At 54.6% G+C, this 20,118-nt stretch overlaps 6 protein-coding genes across 6 annotated transcripts; 2 read left to right on the plus strand and 4 right to left on the minus strand.

The window, feature by feature from the left end:
- Positions 1-18: 18 nt before the first annotated feature.
- Positions 19-1,806, minus strand: BO82DRAFT_304297 (ssDNA-dependent ATPase MGS1). The gene has a single exon (XM_025632177.1). It carries the CDS (start codon positions 1,725-1,727, stop codon positions 138-140), a length of 1,590 nt encoding a protein of 529 aa, XP_025494511.1. The 5' UTR covers positions 1,728-1,806; the 3' UTR covers positions 19-137.
- A 574-nt stretch (positions 1,807-2,380) lies between these two features.
- BO82DRAFT_399561 (kynurenine--oxoglutarate transaminase) lies at positions 2,381-4,108 on the plus strand (the record flags this gene model as incomplete). The annotated part of the gene is made up of 9 exons (XM_025639124.1): positions 2,381-2,454; positions 2,513-2,581; positions 2,643-2,727; positions 2,786-2,891; positions 2,944-3,016; positions 3,067-3,220; positions 3,274-3,287; positions 3,341-3,764; positions 3,818-4,108. The coding sequence occupies 9 exons, from the start codon at positions 2,381-2,383 to the stop codon at positions 4,106-4,108; spliced, it is 1,290 nt and encodes a 429-aa protein (XP_025494512.1).
- Positions 4,109-4,469: 361 nt separating this feature from the next.
- Positions 4,470-6,878, minus strand: BO82DRAFT_381496 (uncharacterized protein; the record flags this gene model as incomplete). The annotated part of the gene is made up of 3 exons (XM_025637862.1): positions 4,470-4,957; positions 5,048-5,945; positions 5,988-6,878. The coding sequence occupies 3 exons, from the start codon at positions 6,876-6,878 to the stop codon at positions 4,470-4,472; spliced, it is 2,277 nt and encodes a 758-aa protein (XP_025494513.1).
- Positions 6,879-9,970: 3,092 nt separating this feature from the next.
- Positions 9,971-12,262, plus strand: prm1 (pheromone-regulated protein PRM1; the record flags this gene model as incomplete). Its single annotated transcript, XM_025631173.1, has 1 exon — positions 9,971-12,262. One exon carries the CDS (start codon positions 9,971-9,973, stop codon positions 12,260-12,262), a length of 2,292 nt encoding a protein of 763 aa, XP_025494514.1.
- Positions 12,263-12,504: 242 nt separating this feature from the next.
- Positions 12,505-17,148, minus strand: BO82DRAFT_430041 (putative xanthine dehydrogenase HxA). The gene is made up of 4 exons (XM_025640592.1): positions 16,635-17,148; positions 16,368-16,571; positions 14,356-16,313; positions 12,505-14,301 (listed from the first exon to the last, which is right to left on the minus strand). Exons 1-4 carry the CDS (start codon positions 16,863-16,865, stop codon positions 12,618-12,620), a joined length of 4,077 nt encoding a protein of 1,358 aa, XP_025494515.1. The 5' UTR covers positions 16,866-17,148; the 3' UTR covers positions 12,505-12,617.
- A 588-nt stretch (positions 17,149-17,736) lies between these two features.
- BO82DRAFT_430042 (pentachlorophenol 4-monooxygenase) lies at positions 17,737-19,739 on the minus strand (the record flags this gene model as incomplete). Its single annotated transcript, XM_025640593.1, has 4 exons — positions 17,737-18,713; positions 18,769-19,119; positions 19,176-19,575; positions 19,634-19,739. The coding sequence occupies 4 exons, from the start codon at positions 19,737-19,739 to the stop codon at positions 17,870-17,872; spliced, it is 1,701 nt and encodes a 566-aa protein (XP_025494516.1). The 3' UTR covers positions 17,737-17,869.
- Between the last annotated feature and the right edge of the window lie 379 nt (positions 19,740-20,118).

The following is a 20,118-nucleotide window of genomic DNA, read 5'->3' on the forward strand; positions in this document are numbered from 1 at the left end:
GTCCAGGGCTTGGATTTTGGGTCATCAATTCGTATGCAATTGTTTCCTATATGCCCTGGTCTATATTTTGGTGGAATTGTACACGTCTGAGGTACGAGATGTTCAAGGGCACTCTTCCTCAGCAGCCAGGATGCATCTCACCTCATCAGATCGGGATCGACCTGAGTCCCCAAATCCAGCTCCTCCAAGAATCTGCGTCCCTGAATCGGCTCCGGCAAATACTCCTGTACCACCTCCCCATCCGCATAGTTGGGATTGTACTTGTACTCCTTCCCATACCCGAGCTCCTTCATCATCCGCGTCGGGGCATTCCGCAGATGAATCGGAATCGGCAGCCCAGCGACTCCGGGTTCTGCCAGGGCCGCAAAAGCATTGTTGAGGCCCCTGTATGATCGCGTGCTCTTCTTCGACAGCGCCATCGCCACCGTCGCGTGTGCCAGATTGATCCGTGCCTCCGGGAGCCCGATTCGCTCCACGGCCGCGTGAGTAGAAATCGCGAGCGTGAGCATGCTATTGTCGGCCAGCCCGATATCCTCCGATGCCACCACAATCAACCGTCGCGCGATGTAGAGAGGGTCTTCGCCCGACTGAATCATCCGCGCAAGATAGTAGAGCGCCGCATCCGGATCGCTTCCTCGGATGGATTTGTGGAATGCAGAGATGGTGTCGTAGTGCTGGTCGCCCGCACGGTCATACACCAGCGTTTTCGTCAGGGCCCGTTTGATCTCGTCCTTGGAGATCCCTGCACGCTTGGAAAGATCCATCGCGAGCTCCAGAAGATTGAGAGATGTTCGCGCATCGCCGTCGGAGAATCGTGCCAGGTAATCAATCAATTCGTCATCCACCAGCTCAGTAGGCGAGTAGCTGGGTCCTTCCACACGAAGCGCCCGCTGCAGAATCAATTTGATGTCCTCATCCGTGAGCTTGGAAAGCGTAAACGTGCGACATCGGGATAGCAATGCGCTCTGCACTTTGAAGGATGGGTTTTCTGTGGTGGCGCCAATGAGCGTCACTTGGCCACTTTCCACCGGTCCCAAGAAGACATCCTGCTGCGACTTGGAGAAGCGGTGGATCTCGTCGCAAAAGATGATGGTCTTTCGGCCGGTCAGACCAAGCTCACTTCGGGCCTCTGCAAAGATCTTCTTGCACTCCGCAACCCCGCTGCTGGTACTGTTGATCTCCACGAAGCGACTACCCACCATGGACGCAATGACTCGCGCAATAGTCGTCTTGCCTGTGCCAGGCCCTCCCCAGAGGACCATACTGGGCACGCGATCCTGCTCAATCAGCCCCCGCAGCACCCCCGTCGGGCCCACCAGTTCCTGGCCGCAGACCTCGTCCAGTGTCCGCGGGCGCATACGCTCCGGCAGCGGGGCTGCTTTCTGGAAAGCGTTCATCTTGGGACGCTTGGGCTCTGCCGGTAGGTCATTACTTTGTAGTTTATGGGTTGTCTCAACGGCGACCTCGGCCGCTAGCGGGGCCGTCCGCTTGCCGTTGACATTGCGCAGCGGGGAGGAATCCGTAATGGGTTCTCGTGATCCATTGCTCTGGGTAGAAGCCTTCCGGGCAGACGCTGGCTGGAAAAAGGTCGGGACTGGGGCTTTTTGCGAGGAGGGGGTTTCGGCGCTGGAACTTGGCTCGTCGATAAAGTTCTGACAATCGGAATCGATGTGGTCGTTGATTTTCAAGCTGGGGACGGACTTGCTGCAGATGGGACACGATACCATTTTGACGAGCAATCTGATAAGTCAGTGAATTGGGCTGGTAGCGCGCTATCTGATAGACCAGCTATCGGGGATAGAGTCGACTACCGTTGAAGCCATTGAGAAGACGCTTAACGCGTTTCCCCACGCGTCGGCCACGGCGGCGATAAGAGCCAGTGGCTGACTAATCCGGTCAATCTCCGATGACACATGTGAAGCTGGGTGCCTGAATGCCTGAATGCCCAGGGTTGGCAAGGAATTCCTGTGCGACACTATCAACAAGATTTATGCTCGCGTCAACACAAAATCAAAACAATTGACCTCCATGATGCTGCTGTAGCATGTTTACACTATAGTTCTCTCTTATCAGGTACTCATTGCCAAGGCCAAGCACGCAATAACTTCCGGTTCGACCCAAAGCGGAAAGCTTGAGTTTCCCCACCATCGCTTTCCATCCCCGGACTCTTCTGCCGCAGTCCCGTCTCTTTCTCTTCTCTTCCTTTCCTCTTTTGCTTGCTTCACTCCTGACTGCCTCTACTTGACTGCTTGCCTCTATGTTCCGTGGCTTACGTCTCTTTCCCTCCACTACAATTCTTCAGGTTCAGCCCTTTACATCTTCGCTGCGCACTTCTGCCTTCACCTCCGCACTCCCCCGCTATCCAGCTTGCACACGTCCAATGTCGGCCACTGCGGCTCGCCCCGACCCATTTCGCCCGGCCAAGAGGGTCGCTGGTCAGAAACAGGATGTTTGGTACGAAGCATAACTAAAACCTCTTATGCTGCGGCCTGAATTGCTGACCGGCGCGCAGGTCCATTGTCAATGAGGCTGCTGCCGCCTCGCCCGTTCAGCCCATCGTGAACATGGGTCAGGGTTTCTTGTGAGTACCCGACTAGCTTGAAAGCCCCCGGAGTAGGCAACTAATAAGGTTTTCTTTTCAGTGGCTACAACCCTCCCAAGTTTGCTCTCGATGCTGCTAAAGAAGCTCTCGACCGCGTCGAATGCAACCAATACTCCCCAACCAAGGTACATCCCTACACCAAGGAACCACAGCGCATTGTCGCATAGACTCACGCGTTTTCAGGGTCGTCCTCGTCTCAAGCAAGCCCTGGCGGATGCCTACTCCCCCTCGTTTGGCCGCACCATCAACCCGGACACCGAGGTTGTCGTTACGACGGGAGCCAATGAAGGTGGGATTGCCTAGAATAAGCGAGGAACCACGCGCAGCTGACCGAATACAAGGTATGCTGAGCGCCTTCATGGGGTTCATCGAGCCCGGCGACGAGGTTATTGTCTTCGAGCCATTCTTCGACCAGTAGGTTGCACGGTCTTTCCCCTCTACTACCCGTCTGACGCCGTCCAAAGATACATCAGCAACATCGAAATGCCCGGTGGTACAATCCGCTACGTCCCGCTTCACCCACCCAAGGATGGCGCTACACGCACTTCCTCCGCGGCTGAATGGTCCATTGACTTCCAGGAGCTGGAGAACACGATCAACTCGAAGACGAAGATGATTGTAAGGCACATGGATACTTCCGTAAATGTACTCAACTGACTGTAGATTGCTAGGTTCTGAACTCACCGTAAGTGCTCGTATCCATCTTGGTATGGACTGAACCAAGCCTAACCTCACCAGTCACAACCCCGTTGGCAAGGTCTTTTCCCGCGCCGAACTCGAGCGCATTGGTGAGCTTTGTGTGAAACACAACCTGATTATTCTTTCCGACGAAGTCTACGACCGTCTCTACTACGTTCCCTTCACCCGCATTGCTACGTTGTCCCCGGAGCTCTATGAGCGCACCCTCACCGTGGGCTCGGCTGGTAAGGCTTTCTATGCCACCGGTTGGCGTGTGGGTTACCTCATCGGACCCGAGCACCTGATCAAGTATGTCTCCGGCGCCCACACTCGTATCTGCTACAGCAGTGTTTCACCTCTCCAAGAAGCTGCCGCGGTGGCGTTCGAGCAGGCAGACAAGGTCGGCTTTTGGGACGAGAGTAGGAAGGAGATGAAGGGAAAAATGGAGCGTTTCTGCCAGGTCTTCGACGAACTCAACATTCCGGTAAGTGATGACTTCGTGAATTATCCTATAAGTCTACCAACTGAATCATATAGTACTCGGATCCTGAGGGCGGATACTTCGTCCTTGCAAACATGGCCTCTGTGAAATTGCCTGAGGATTACCCTTTCCCTCCCCATGTGGCCAGCCGGCCTCGCGACTTCAAGCTTTGCTGGTTCCTCATTCACGAGGTCGGAGTTGCAGCTATTCCTCCCACCGAGTTCTACACGGATGCCAATGCCCACATTGCTGAGGATTATCTCCGCTTTGCCGTTTGCAAGAATGACGATGTGCTCGAAACGGCTAAAGAGAGGCTACGTGGCTTGAAGAAGTACATCAAGCAGTAATTAGACTGCACGACTCTCGATCGTGTGGATGTGCATCGATGTTTGGTAATCACTGGTTTCAACAACGGATTTACGATAATATAGACTTCATGTGTCGGAGGCTGGACTGAGCAAAATTAAATAGATTTGCAATCTGCTATCTGTGTTTTTACATGACATTATCTTCATCCTGCCGGAGCACTAACAAGTACAAAGCAACCTCCGCTTGACACTTCGTTTACCTTTCCTTAGTTTGACCCAGAGCAAAATAGATGAGAAAAGTCCCCACCGTCAACTGCAACAGCACGCACCAGGAAGTCCGACGACACGACAACACAGAGACTTGGAGCCAGGATTCGAAAAAGGCAGGCATCGACGTCAATCATGCTTCTTCAGAACCTTCATTCATGCCTTCGATCTCCATGTTGCCGGTCCCGGCGCCATCCCAGCCATCACCACGTCGATAAACCCTCTGATCTTCTTCCGCCACCCCTTCGAAGCCCTCACCAAGCATGCGCTTCTTCGGGTCTTTGACTGTCGGATGAGTGGTTCTGGCTGCGCGGAGAACCCAGTAAGTCGATTCCATGTTCCTCACAACCTCACGTAGACCGCCTCCGCCCAAGGAACCCAGGAGTCGACGATACTCGGACCGACACACCTGGTCCGGACAGTTGCGGCGGTTGCGGCCGTCCCAATCCGTGGCACATGCGTGACGCTCGCCCGTGATGTACTGCTGGATGGATACGCCTGTCTCCGCATGGATCTGGTAGCGTAGCGCGGCCTCAAGCTGCTTGGCTGCGTTCGCGGCGCGGAGGTGATCACGAATGATGCGGTACATGTAGTCCACCAGCGCATGAACCTCAACCGTCGCTATTAGGAAGAAGTCAGCCCTGACTTTACTTTTTCACCCAACTCACTTTCTTTAACGACTCTAGGGAAACTTTTGGCTCAATAACATACCAAACAAACAAATCGCCAGCACGCGCCGGAACCGATCCTTCTCCTCGGGATCCTCGAAGCGCACGATGTACACCACGCGCTTGGCGCAGCGCACCGCGGTCGTGTTCTCGGGGAACCCGGCACGCACGTAGTCGGCCCAGTCGGCGAAGATGAAGTAGTCGCCCTGGCGCGCGTTCATGCGGAAGTACACCGCTTGGCGGTGGCGCTCGGGCATGTCGTAGTTGTGCAGGCAGGGGATCAGGGGCGGGCCCTCGCGCACCTCGCGCGGGATCGTGCTCTCGCGGCACGGGTGCACGAAGACCTGGTCGCCGCACACGGGCCAGTGCGTCTTGATGTCTTGGAGGAGGTGGTCGCGGCAGCAGTAGCGGGTCTCCGAGAAGGGACCGCACCCCGGGCAGATCACCGTGACCCCGTCCCAGGAGTTGCAGCGTTTCGGGCAGTGGCGCAGCGCGCAGGGGAACCCGTGGCTGTCGAGTTGCCAGAAAAATCCCTCGGGCTTTTGGCTGGAGAGCGTGCCGCCTCGGACGTTGGAGATTTGCTGATAATGGGTGGTGCTGGTGGTGGTTGTGCTCGCGGTGGTGCTGAGTGGGGATGTGCTGGTCGGTGGAGGTGGAGAGGGGTGCGCGTGGCTGCTGCTGGGGACTTGGGGGTGGGTGGATGGTGGTGGGAGGGTTGATTTGTTGGCGCTGGACTGCGTTGTGGTGGTGGTAGTATTATTTCCTCTGGCCTTATGCTGGGGGCCGGTTTTGTTTGTCTTGGTGGATGGCGCAGAGGTCACGGCGGTCTGGGGCGTCGTCTGAAGAGCCTGCTGGCTGGTTGTCCATGCGGTGGAGGTCGTGCTGGTGGACTTGGGGGTCAGATCGTGCCCATCACCTCCTTCTGGTCCTCCTCCTCCTGCCTCAGTGCCGGATTTATCATTATCACCATCACTCGCTTTGACTTTCTTCTGGCCTTCGGCGGTGGCTTCCTGGATGGGGGTGAGCTGGGCTCGAGTGGTAACAGTGTTGCCCTGAGGCGTGCTTGGCTCAGGATCCCTCGAATACGGCGGTGGAGAATCAGATTTTATGTCGGAGTCCTTCGTGAGAGTCGACTCTTCTCCGTCGGTCTCGTGAGGTACCTCGGACCTTGCAGCCCCAGGCCGGCCACGGCAGGGAATCACGGTAAAGTTCCCGATTCTCGCATTGGCAGACAAGGCACCTGCGTACGACTGCAAACCGGCCGAAGGCTCGATTCTCAGCAGCCCCTCTATCGGCTCGATGAACTCAGACGGGTTCCTGTTGAGGGCGTTCAGCCGGTCGATGGCCGCCTGGATGGCTACGATCTTGGCCGCAGTTTCTGGATCGTGTTTGCGGGTGCTCTTATCGCCACCTTTATCCTGAGGACCAGCAGCAGTAGTAGTATCCGGATTGGCTCTGGGATTTCTATTACTACCTCTATCCCGGAAAGTGGCAGCAGTAGCGGTAGCCAACTTGACGTCCGACTGATTGAGTTTGCTAGTGTTGCTGACGAGCTCAGGCAGTTTGTTCAAAATCGCCGCCGATTCTTTGGCCTCGTGGCTGCTGCTGCTGCTGCTGCTGCCCCCGTTGCTGCCGATGCTCTTGGTCTCTGCTTCTTTCATCGATGGCTCGTTGGCAGACTTGGCCAGCGCGGTCGTCGCGTCGGAGACCTCGCTCTGTCCGCTGATGGACAGGTTGCTGGACTCGGCTATGCCTGTACCCGCTCCACTACCACCACCACCGCCTCCTCGTGCTGCTGCTGCACGGTTGGTCTTTTTTCTGTTCTTCTTCGCCTTGTTCTTCTTGGCCTTCTTGGATAACTTCGCAGGCTCCATCTTTGGGGTGGGTGGGTTTGAGTGGGGTTGGTTGTGAGATGGGCTCTGTTCTTGCTCTGATGGCTGGGTGGGGGACGATGAGGTTGGGAGAGGTGAGCTTTGTGTTTGTGGCTGTGGCTGTTCGGAAGGCTTGTTGTTGGTTGTTGGAATAGGTGAGCTCGATGGCTTTTCGGAAGCGGTATCTTTGGAAGGTGAAGGGGTAGTTGGGTCGACTGGTTGTTTGGAAGGGTTATCTTCAGATTTCAACGGAACAGAAGAGCTTTGTGGCTGTCCAGAGGCGTGGTTTTCAGATCTCGAAGGGACAGGTGAGCTCAACTCCTTTTCAGAAGGCTTGTCTTCGTGGTTTGAAGGAACATCTGAGCTCAAAGTTTGTTCAGAAGGCTTGTCTTCGGGTTTAGAAAGAACAGGTGAGCTCAGTGTCTGCTCCGATGTCTGAACCTCAGATGAAGATGAACGGGCTGGCGAGCTCGAGTGTTTGTTCTCAGGTGTTGGAGGGATAGAGGTGGCCACTGGCGCCTCAGAAGATATACCCTCCGATGTTATGGGAGCAGACACGTCCAAAGGCTGCCCAGACTCCTTATCCTGTGATGATGCGGCAGGCGACCTCACTGGCTGCTCATGAACTTGGGTCTCGGATGAAGTGGCAGTAGGAGGGAAAGGATATGAAGGAACTGGGTTGGCTGGTGTGGTATCAAGCACCGTTACAACGGGTGTAGATGGGGTCTGCGTCGGGGTCGGGCTTGAAGTGGGAGTCGAACGAGTGGCTGTTCTCGCGCGGAGCAAGTCGATCGCCTCAGTGCGAGATCTCTTGTCTACTGAGGTATCTTCTGAACTGCCTGTAGGTTGCCCAATAGACTCCATTAGCTTGGCTGGACGACCCATCTTATAGAGTATGCATAGATGAAGGTTACGGTGAGGGAGGGATGGGGCGATAGGAGAGGTGGAGTGATGGTTGTGTAGAGGAATAGCTCACTGGCACCACTGCTTTCGAAATGAGAGATATCTTTGTCAAAGGCGGTGTTTCTTTGATCACGTTCTACTGTGTTGTTATCTTTCTGATCTGTGTTGTGGTGAATGGTTGTCTGTTCGATCGACTTGGTGATCCCGTGACCTGGAGGTTTCGTTGCTAGATTCTGGCTCAGAGTCTCCACGGCCTGTAACCAACTGACTGGCCGGCTTCCCAGTGCTTCGTCAAGCTCGGCCAGGAAGCTGGACGATCCGGCCTTCTCGCCTGAGTTTGTGGCTGCCACTGCTCTCTGCTTGTTGCCTCGAGGACTCTTGGCCATCTTGATATCACATTGGGTCTGCACGATATGAAAGGACAAGGATAGGTGAAGCTAGTTAGATGCACAAGCTGCTTGGTGAGACTCTCTCTTTTCTGGTTATGCTTTTGACTTCTGTCCTTTGTCAGTGCTAATCTGTCTAGTAGATGCAAGTGTGCTGATATACCGGTAAGTGGTGCTTCAGCTCATACCACAAATGGACAGTTCGACATACTTGTACTTGTTCTTGGTGGCTTGGTGACTAACAGCTTCGAATGAACTGAAGTACGAGAGAAAGAAGGACGCCATCCACAAGTGTTGCTCAGAAACCTTTTTCATTGATTCACCGCAGCACCATGCGGGTGTCTCTTACGGGGCTGTTATGAGCACTGCCATCCGTCCTGTAGTCGTTCTTCACTATGCTGTGAGATACTGGCATGCGCTGCAGAATTATCGCTTGGTTGTGTCCGCGAGAAGTCCAATCTAATAAGCTATGAGAACTGTATTATTTCAGAGTATCTCTATACTAGGCAACATAATCAAAGCATGAATCTTTTACTTCTAAGCATATTACCTGGTAGTAATCATTGGGATACATGACCAGATGAGTTTTTGACTCCATGGGTTCCATTCTAGCAGATCGAGCTCAAATTCAATAAGTAAACATCATGTCTAACAGCAATATGAAGGAAGACAGACTCCTGATGCAGTTTGACGCACAGAGTAAAGAGTTGGCCATCACGTGCCGCCAGTCCTGTCTCTGTTTCTGTCGCAGCTTGACTCCCGGTTTCAGACAACCACCTTCACTTTGACGAAAGGCGAAGACTTTAAAGCACCATTCAAGTCAATGCCTGAGTACTTGTTGATTTCAAAACGTACTCATTCTCAGAGCCAAATGTCTCTAAGAAAAGTCGGATGACAGAAAACCCCCGTTGCCTGCTGCCTACAACACCACGGACCAGGAAGCGCCGTCGCAGTCCAACACCAATCAACCCCAGATCAAAAGGGACCCTAAACACAATACTATGGCTAATTTAGTCTTGCGATCGCTGTGGGGCTCCGAGTTGAGTATTCTGCAAGACTGATCGGAATGAGTGGACAAGAGCGGTTGCGCTGGGCCGAAGTGTTAAGCGCCGTTGCTATCTTCGACCGGGCCCTTGCTGCAGAAACCCATCAGATCACCTAGTCTATCTGCTTGTCTGCACGGGAACGATCTCTGCGCCAGATGAAACCAAGCTACCTAAAGAAAGAACGGCAGATATTTTGAAATCAGCTGCCTATCCCCGTCGGGTCTCTAGTCTTTGTTGCGAACTCCGTACCGCTGTCCTGAGTGGTGACCTCCTTTTGGCGCGGCGATGGAGCCCCAAACAATCATGACTTACTATCTTTGTCTCACTGTAGCAGCGCCATGAATGTGTTTATCCCGCAGAGCTGTCCTGGTGGAAAGAAAAGACCCATATATTGTACAATGACTGCCCGCCTGGCCCCCCCTGTTTGGGTCTCCATTGTTTTGCACTCTCTTGAATGATGGACTTTTCCCTGTGTTAATCCCTTTCTCCTATTGACACTGCGTTCTCTTGATCTCTTATATCATTCGATAATCTCCTTTGTTTAATCATTACCCCGACATACTAGACCCTGCATCATAGACTGGCTTGTGTGCTTCTGAGATAACTCGCTGCTGGATCAGGATTATCTTGTTCTTACTGCTCTCTATCATTTTCATTCCCTTTGACACATACTGAATCTGCTTCTAATTTCATTGGCCATCATCCTCTGTGTCTGCAGTGAAACGAGCACTCTCGGCAAGACTCCCAGTCAATCGCTATCATGGGGATTTTCGGACCTGCACGCAACATATTCCCCCTACTGCCACCTTACGGCGCCTACGATCCTAGTGGGGGCTCTGGTCGGATTATCCCACTTCACCCGGACGGCATCACACCCTACCTGGGTCTACGAGCCCGCTTGTCACAGTCATGGATCAACCGATGGACCATCTTGCTGCTCTTAGTCCTGGTAAGAGTCCTGATGGCTGTATCGAGCATACAGAGCGACATGGCCAAGGCCAAGAGTGAAGCACTGTCGGCATGTACATCCGTGGAAACCATGGGCAGCACGATGGCCTCCATGCCGCATTATCTTGCACAGGGGGTCAACGAGGTGGCGGTGAAGACGGTCAATGCCGCAATCGACGGCCTGGAAAGCGTGCTGTCGCTGTCGCTAACGGCCGTAGAAGAGCTGGTCATTTTCTTCATCAAGGTCATGTACCAGACCTATCTCTGCCTGTTCACGCTGGTCGTGCGAGGCGCCGTCGAGATCGGAGTCAGCGTCCTGGAAGACGCCGCCGATTTCCTCAACTCAACGATCAAGACCGTCGGCGAAGACATCGGTAAGACCGTCGACACGTTCGAAAACACGCTGAACAGCTTCCTCGAAAAGGTCAACACCGTGCTCAGTGCACTGGGCACCAGCGTCCCAACTCTGAATCTCACCGACTCTATCAACACGCTTGAAAACGCCCACCTCTCCTCGTCCATCGACGCCAGTCTCGACAAGCTGAACAGCTCGATCCCCAACTTCGATGAAGTGAGCAACTTCACCGAGAACGTGCTTCGCTTCCCGTTCGAGGAAGTCAAGAAGCTGGTCAACGGCTCCCTCGGGAACTACAGCTTCAATGCGTCGGCGCTCTCCGTGCCGGCGAAGAAGAAACTCACCTTCTGCGACGCGAACGACGGCATCAACTCCTTCTTCGAGGGCGCCACCGACGCCGCGCTTACGGCGCGGAAGATCTTCATCGCCATCCTCGTCATCGCCGCCATCCTGGCCTGCGTGCCCATGGCGTGGCAGGAGATCCGGCGCTGGCGGCACATGAAGGAACGCTCGCAGCTGGTGCGCAAGGAGGCCCACGACCCGATGGACGTGGTGTACATCGTGTCGCGGCCGTACACGGCGGCGGCGGGGATCCAAGCGGCCAGCCGGTTCAGCAACAGCCGCGCGCAGATCTTGGTGCGGTGGGCGATCGCGTACGCGACGACGCCGGCGGCGTTGTTCGTGCTGTGCCTGGCGCTGGCGGGGCTCCTCTCGTGCCTGTGCCAGTACGTGCTCCTGTCGGCCGTCAAACGCACCGTGCCCGAGCTCTCCGAGGAAGTGGGCCAGTTCGCCGACAAGGTCGTCGCGGCGCTGGCCAACAGCTCGGCGGAGTGGGCCAACGACACCAACACGGCGATCCTGCACGTCGACTCGCAGATCAACACCAACGTCCTGGGGTGGGTGAACACCAGCACCACCGCGCTGAACGACACGCTCAACACCTTCGTCGACAAGACCATCGACGTGCTGAACGGCACCTTCGGCGACACCATCCTCTACGACCCGCTCCTCGAGGTGTTCAACTGTCTGATCGGCCTGAAGGTCGCCAGCGTCCAGAAGGGCCTCACCTGGGTCCACGACCACGCCCACGTCGACTTTCCCCTGTTTCCGGAGGACGTCTTCTCCCGCGGCGCCGCCGCCTCCATCAACGGCACTTCGTCGGAAAACGACAGCTTCCTCGCCGAGGCCGGCGACAAGACCTCCAACAAGATCACCGAGGTCGTCGACAAGGTCATCGCCGCCTTCGAGAAGGGCCTGCGCCTCGAGACCATCATCGCCGCCTTCATCCTCCTGGTCTGGGTCGTCAACGCCCTCTTCGGCGTCACCCGCGCCCTGATCCTCTTCGCCAAGAAGGACAAGACCCGCGGCGAGGGCGGGCCCGCCCCCGTCTCCTCCAGGCCGGATCCCGGTCCCGGCCCCGGTCCCGATAATGCGGGGTTCATCGATGTGCCCCTGACCAGTCTGCCGCGCCAGCATCAGCAGCGCTTCGATATTGATGCCGGTGGTGATGATGATCATGACGCCGCCGCTGCGCCGCGGTACGAGGTCGCGACGCAGATGGGGCGGGGGGCCGCCGCGAATACCACTACCGCGTCGACCAATACAACAAGTCCTCCGACGACTACCGGGCTAGGGTTGTATCCGGATGAAAAGGTCGGGTTCGCGGGCCAGAGGAACGCATTACGTGTGGATGGGGTGTCGGATCTACGGGGCAGCAGTTACGTGGAGTATGGGATGGAGAAGCATTGAGCTCCCTTTCTAACCCAGTGCCCTTTCGCTCCGTGAGCGCGAGTTGAGAATCCAGTTACTGAGCCTTCCTTTCCTTCTTCTTCTTCTTCTTCTTCTTCTTCGTGTCTTGTCTACAGTTTTCCCGGCGGATGATTTCTCTACTTTCAGCGCTGCTGTCGCCTTACGTCTCGTTGAGGCTTCGCGTGATATACCCGTAGAACATGGCTACGATAGTGGATTTTACTACATTGCATGATCAAAAGGTTCGAATGGATGCATTGATAAGTAAACAGATTGCTACATGCCTGGATGCGAGTCGTAAGATTCATAATGTATGCCCTTCCACTTTGACTAAGCTCGGTTTCCCCAGGTCCAACTAAATGGCCACGAAAAAGCTCTTCTCGCCCGGCTGCGGCACCACGCGGGCCCGCTCGATAATCGGATCCGCGCAGCTCACCCGAATCCTCTCGGGGGTGGCCGGACTCTCCAAGCGGAGGACGTCGTGGACGTTCCACTGGCGGCGGGCGGCCTTGAGGGCGTCGCGAATGGCGAAAAACACGGCGCTGCCCATGAACAGGGGGGGTTCGCCGACGCCGCGGGAGCGCTGGATGGTGCGCAGGTTCTCCCACTCGACGTCCTTGAGGAGGCTGACGTTGAACACCTGGGGGATGTCCCGGAAGCCGGGGATCTTGTAGTTGCCGGGGCCTCGGGTGAAGATCTGGCCCGAGGCGCGGTGCCACAGGCTCTCCTCGGTGGTGAACAGGCCCTGGCCCTGGATGAAGGCGCCCTCGATTTGGCCGTAGTCGATGGCCGGGTTGATGGTGCGGCCGACGTCCATCTTGATGTCGGCGCGCAGCGGGGTCCAATCGCCTGTCAGGGTGTCGAGCTGCACCTCGGCGGCGGTGACCCCTTGGGTGAAGTAGAAGAACATCTGGCCCGTGTTCTGGCCCCAGACGTAGCCGATGTCCGGGGTGCGGTAGTACCCTTGCGCCGAGAGGTTGACGCGGTCGAAGTACGCGGCGTGCGCTAGCTCCTTCATCGTCGCCCCGGGCATGTTCGCGCGGTAGGGCTGGAGGCGCTCGTTGAGCTGCTCGCACGCGTTGAAGATCGCGTAGCCGTTCAGGTCTGAGCTGGCCGAGGCGGCGGTCGACGAGGTGTTGGCCACGGTGTTGGTGGCTGTCTCGGAGATGAAGACGGTGGACTGCGGCACGCCCAGGGCTTCCGCGGCGATCATTGTCATCTTCGTGTGCAGACCTTGGCCCATCTCCACGCCACCGTGGGCGACGAGGACGCTACCGTCGTGGTAGATGTGGACCAGCGCGCCGGCCTGGTTTAGGAATAGTGCTGTGAAGGAGATGCCGAACTTGGTGGGGATGATCGCCATTCCGCGCTTCGACCATTTGTGGTCCTTGTTGTACTTAGTCACGGCCTTTCGACGTTCGGCGTAAGAGCTCTCCTCCAGAACCTGGTTATACATCAATGGCACGTGCCAGTCCTTGAGCTCTTGGTTGTAGTGTGTCTTGTCGCCGGATTTGTACATGTTTTGGAGCCGGAAATCTTCAACGGGGATGTTCAGGTGATCCGCAACCTCTTCCATGATGCTCTCAGCGAAAAACATGCCCTGCGGACCACCGAAACCGCGGAATGCGGTATTGGACACGGTGTTGGTCTTGCAGATGTGGCCCCGAACGTAGACATTCGGGAAACGGTATACACCGTCGATGTGTGAAAGACTTCTCTCTACGACTGCGCCGGAGAGATCTTGTGTGTGGCCGCCGTTGGCGTAGACATCCGCGTCAAGGGCGAGCAGCTTGCCCTCTTCGTCGACGGCTACCTTCCAGCGACAGTAAAAGGGGTGGCGCTGACCGGAAGTGATGATGTCTTCATCGCGGTTTAGCATGCACCGTACTGGGCGCTTCAGCTTCGCGGCAGCCGTCGCGCAGATACCGGCCAGCTGGATCGATCGAGTCTCTTTTCCACCGAAACCGCCACCGAGACGTTTCACTCGAGACACAATCTTATTGGCTGATACCCCGGTAACTTGGGCGACATAAGTTTGTCTGCAGCAATATTAGCGTCAGGTCTAAAAGAAATAACAAGGCGGCACGGCTTACGTTTCCGTCGGATTTTGGGTCCCACTCCAGACCTCCATCTCTCCATCTTCGTTCTTAGGTATGGCGACACAAGCCTGCGTCTCCAAGTAGAAATGCTCCTGTCCGCCCATTTTTGATTCGCCCGTGAATACGTGAGCTGCCTTCTCAAAGGCACTCTCAACATTGCCAGTCTGGATGTATCGATAATGTTCGAAGAACGATTCCGCCTTGATGGCCTCTTCGATCGAGAGTATCACTGGCAGGTCCTCGTATTCCACTTTGACGGCCCGAGCAGCCTCCTCCGCAATTTTAGCGGATGTCGCTAGAACCATGCCAATTGGCTGACCAGCAGTGTTAACCTCGTCCACAGCGAAGAAAAGCTCGTCGGCATTTGGTGCTCCCCAGAAGTTGGCTTCTGGGTTTGGAAGATCTGTGTGATCCACATAGTCAACAACCCCAGGAATATCCAAGGCCTCAGTTGGGTCAACATTGAGGAGTTTGGCGTGCGCCTTGGTTGACAGCACCATGCAACCATACAGCTCGTTCTGATATGTTGGGATGTCATCGGTATACTGGGCTTCTCCCGTGGCTTGCTTTAGTGCGGAGAAATGGGGTCCGGCTTTTCCAAGAACCTTTTGTTGATACGCCGCGGAAGCTTCGTGATCCTTTTCTCCCGTAGAAATGGCTCGCTCAATCTCCGCAATAACGTCCTCATCAATATCTGCACTCTTAACTTCAATCTTGGATAAGACATCATGATAGTATCGGTAGAAGAAACCAAGGGCAAGAGACTTGCGGTAAGTGGCCATTCCACCAGGAACCCCAAACTTCAGGTCAAAGTCCTGTTCCAGAGCGGCCATAGTGCCCTCCAGTGTTGCAGGGCTTGTGAATTTCTTGCCAACCAAAAACGCCTCCGCGTTTCGTGCGGAGACAGTCATCGGTGCGAGACCACCAAAGACAAGATTCACACTCTTGACGGTGTGTGACTCCGACAGGGAGACACGTAAAGCTGCATTGACGATGGCAATATCGTCGTCCTTTCGCTTAGATTGCTTATAGGCCCTGATATATTCACCGTCCTCAGCCGCAACCGGGATTCGTAACGCAGCGATAATGGCATCTTGAGGAAGAGCCGTAGCTCGGTAGCCCTTGAAGAATTGATCCATTGGTATCTCAATGGTCTGACCGAGTGATTTGGCGACAAGGATTGTTCTCGTAGCGACAAACACAGGATTGAGATCGGAGATTGGTGAAGCAGTAGCCAAGTTACCTGCAGGGGAAGCAACATTCCTGATCTGTCTTCCAGCAAAGTAACGGAGTTGTTTCTTGATCGCGTTGAATGGCTGTCCGCGCACATTTCCATATCGATCAAGCGCTTCGTCACAGATTCTCTCGAGGTCAGTCAAGGAAACATTAGCTCCCAGTTCGAGACAGTCGTCCCGCAGTGTATACTGCCGTAGGTCCTGTATGTCGCCGACATAGACGGAGGCACTATACTTCATAGCCTTGAATTTGATCTCGATCTGCGTCTCCGTGCTCCCTCCAATAATCTTAGCGTCGGGATGCACCGCCTTAATTTCCAAGAGCTGCTCCAGTGTAACTGGCCGGTACCACTTCTTCTTCTTGTTTCCCAGGGCCAAAGCACGGAACTGATGCTTCCGGAGAGAAGGCGGGAAAATGAGCTCCGTGTCCGGCCGATAATCGATGAACTCGGGTGGCGTGAATGTCTGTATCTTCTCATCCTTGACCGGGGCGGCGGAGGTTTCCTTGCAACACCCTCCCGAACCGCCTTTCTTCTCCATACAGCACCCTGATCCTCCGTTCGCGGACGACATCCCGCAGCCCTTCGGTGCAGAGAAGCTTTGAGCGGCATCCAAGATCGGTCTGTACCCGGTGCACCGACAGAGGTTTCCATCAAAAGCCTCTTCCACATCATGCTCCGATGGCTCGGAGTTATTGCGCAGGAGAGCATAAAGACTCTAAATCCAACAATTTAGCTCATGATTCATCAAAGGAATGTTGACAAGCCCTACCATCACGATTCCGGGGGTGCAAAATCCACACTGGCTGCCGTTACCAACCGCCAGCCGTTGCTGGATGGCATGAGGATTCTTCACGTCGCCGATACCCTCCACAGTGACCACATGCTTGCCATCCACACTAATCAACGGGGCCAGGCAGGCATTCACGGATGCGTGATAGAGCTTCTTTGTGGTGGGGTTGATATGGGAAACCACCTACGTTAAATTGATTGAACTTAGCAAATGACCAGATTCAAGAGGGGGCTTCAGAAGACATACCACCGTACAGGCACCGCAGCCTCCCTCCGCACATCCCAGCTTTGTTCCCGTCAGGCCGATCCCACGGAGATACTCTAATAACGTGATTTCGGGGTTGATCGAGTCGAGGACGACCTTGGTGCCGTTGAGGTAGAAGCGGATAGTGTCGTCCCATTCTTCGGTAAGCTGGGCCAGAGAGACGGCCTTGGATGGCACCGTCGGTGGTGATGAGCTCAGTATGCCGGGGGCCATCTTGCTGCGTTGGCTATGGTTGTTGACTCAGATAAAGTGTCTTGCGACGATTTTCCTAGAGGGTGGAGAAACCGCCACTCGGAACCAGCGTTGATGCGGGGTAACTCAACGCTGGCATGAAGTAGGACTAGAAGTTGTGGAACAGTGTTGAGAGAGGAACCAAAGAGAGAAAGGAGACTTGTACAAGACAAGGATTATACAATATAGTATAAAAGAGTAAGTCAACGATCAAAGATGTGAGAGCCAGTAAGTTAGTTAGTCATTAGTCATAGCTGTTGTATGAAGAGACGATGGGAGGGGGGGGTCTTATCGGCGTAACTAAGGGGGAAGGGGGGCAAATTCCCCACTCGGGCTATCGCTTTTATCGCTTTCCCCCGGCGATCGCCACTGTCCGATGGGCGGCCACCGTCGGCAGAACTGCCATCCCCTTAGTCAGCTGAATAAGGCTTCCCCATATTGGTTCAAGTTTCCAAGGTTCTAACCCTTCTTAATAGCTCTCCAATATAATTTAGTTAATTTACTATGTACTATAGTAACAATATATCGAAGGACTGTTTTACTAAATATTGGTTACTCTTCTAAGCTACTTCTGAAAATCAAATCCAGGAGTAGAGATAAAGAGGTGACTCAATCAGCCATTTTTTCCACAACTATGATCTCATCTTCGATCTCCTAAGAGCGTGGTAAACTTGATTTTTATACTGCCCAAATTCACCCCGACTGAAAGCAGTGCCGCATAAGCTAGGCCCCAGTTAGGTGATGGATGATGATCGATCTTTAAACCCAACCAGAATAACCTTTTAGGGTGGCAATGATCTTGCCGGTCCGTTGACTTAGGGCACATCCTAACGATGAGTAGAAAATAACTTCTCTCGTTTCTATGTCTAATTGTCTATCTATATATGTCTAATAAGGAATATCGCTCCCAATCGTTTCCTACAAGACAATCAAAATAAAGAAAAAAACTCCAACCAAGCAATACACCCACTCTCCAGTACACTCACTCAGTACTTCATAAACCCCCTAAAGTAGTCGGCAACACCCGCTACATCATCCAAGTGAGTCGCGAAGCCCAGGAGGCCGTCCGGGCGCAGCACCACCAGACCGCCATTATTGTCGGAGATGGTGTAGGCGGTATGAGCGGACCGTTCCGCATCATAGTACAACTTGCCCGCTCTCGGAGTGTCAAAGACATGGTCACCTCCACTGCAGGCCTGCGCGACCAGGGTCAGAAGACGAACGACCCCAGAGGGCAATGCCACGCGAAGCTTGCCCAGATCCTCCACGGTCATCTTGAGGGCCGCCTTCGTCCTTTCCGGCTGTCCGGCGAAGATCAGGATGGACCAGATGCCGGTGTTCTTGGTCAGGTGGAAGAGACGGGTGGGCAGGCGCGAGCCGGGGGCGTACACCAAGGCGTCGGGCGCTCTCCAGCCCGCGTTGTTCATGGTTGCTGTCGGCAGCTTGTTGATCAGGTTCTCGTCGTAATGGATCCCGAGACCGATGTTGAAGTGGATGGTCTCATCGAAGAGCTTGGTGAATAGCTCGTTGGCATCTATGCCCCGCCCTTTATAATTGTCCGGGACTTGGCCCGAGATGGTCGCCGAGAAGGCCTTGTCGAGCTCGATCAGGTGCTGGGCGGCTGGGCGACGCTCCGTGTTGTAGCTCTGCAGCATGTCGGCGCCGTACCAGCCCTTGACAACGCCCGCCAGTTTCCAGGACAGGTTCACGGCGTCATGGATACCCGTATTCATGCCCTGAGCAGCACCGGACGAGTGCGTGTGACACGCGTCGCCGGCCAGCAAGACTCGGTCGTTGAAGAAGAATTGATCTGCCACTCGCTGACCAATACTGCAGAAGGTTAGGGTGATGCGCAACTCGAAGCATAGCCAGGACATGATCATACCCATACAAGGTCCACCACTCGACCGATTCGAACTTCAGCGAGAAGGGCGCCATAGATTTGACGGCTTCCACCTTGGCGTCTTCGAGAGTGAAGTTATCGCCGTATTTGGCGAGCATTTCCTCTGTCATCGCGAAGCCAATGCGCTTGACGCCATGGTCCAGCTGGACCCAGAGTACATTTCCGTGAGCCTCGGACTCGATCGAAGCGAAGCCCACATCGGCATCAGGCATGTCGGTCTCGAAGTGGCCATCAATGCGAATCCACTTGTACACAGTTTGGTCGCCTTCGAAGGGAATATTGGCGAGACGACGCACAAGGGAATGACCGCCATCGGCACCGACGATGTATTTGCTAGCAGTTATTAGTCGGGCTCCATGGTCGGTCATCGGGTCATCGGTACCAAATACCTTCTCACCGTCAGACTCTTGCCCGAGCTGACCTCAGTGACATGCGCAGTCACTTTATAATCATCCTTCGCAGCGTTATCGACGGCGAAATCCTCCAATTTCCAGCCGATGTAGGGCTTACATCCGAGGCTCTCATAAGCGCCCCGAATCACGTCTTCGGAGTATTTCTGGCGGATGTTGAGGCAGTAGTCGAGAAAGGTGCCATACGTGCGTTGGAACATGATGTGCCATCCCCGGGAGGTAACGCGCTTGCCCTTGTGATAGGTGACGCTGTTGCGCGCCACGTAACCGATTTGGTTCAGTTCGTCGAGAAGATCCAGCTGATCTAACATCTCAAGGGTGCGAGGATAGAGAGTTGTTGCACGGCCATACATCGCTTGGTGGGCCTTGTCATGTCGTTCTTTTCCATTCTTGTTAGGCCATGTCTGTGACAGAAGAAAGGGTAAGGGCTGCTTTACCGACGAGTAGGGAATCCACGCCCTGCAGTGCCAGCGAGTAAGCAATAAGCAGGCCCACTGGGCCACCGCCAGAGATCAAGACATCTGTTTCAATGATCTCGGACATGATGCACAGCGAGAGGGTCAATGGTCAATGGTCAAAGAATAGGAGGAAAAGGCAATAGTGGAGAGATAAGATAATACAATATTGAACAGACAAGACTGAGTCTGAGGAAGATGATGACCATCTCTTATACCTCATCCCAGGCATATTCCGCATACTGTGAACAGAGGCAAAGAATGGCTTATGCTTGAGCCGTGGTGCATTCTCAAGCATTCTATGAGACGCCCGGCATCAGTGCGCTTCTCAAAAGGGGAAATACCGGATAGCGTATCGGGTGGTAATACACGGTGGGTAGAAGAAGATTCCGACCTGCGGAATCACGGTTCGTAGTCGGTATTCATGGTACCGGATATGTACAGTACAGACTTATCAAGCTAATTAG

Source organism: Aspergillus uvarum (genome assembly GCF_003184745.1).
Source record: "Aspergillus uvarum CBS 121591 unplaced genomic scaffold BO82scaffold_11, whole genome shotgun sequence".
In the NCBI taxonomy this organism is placed as follows: Eukaryota; Fungi; Ascomycota; class Eurotiomycetes; order Eurotiales; family Aspergillaceae; genus Aspergillus; species Aspergillus uvarum.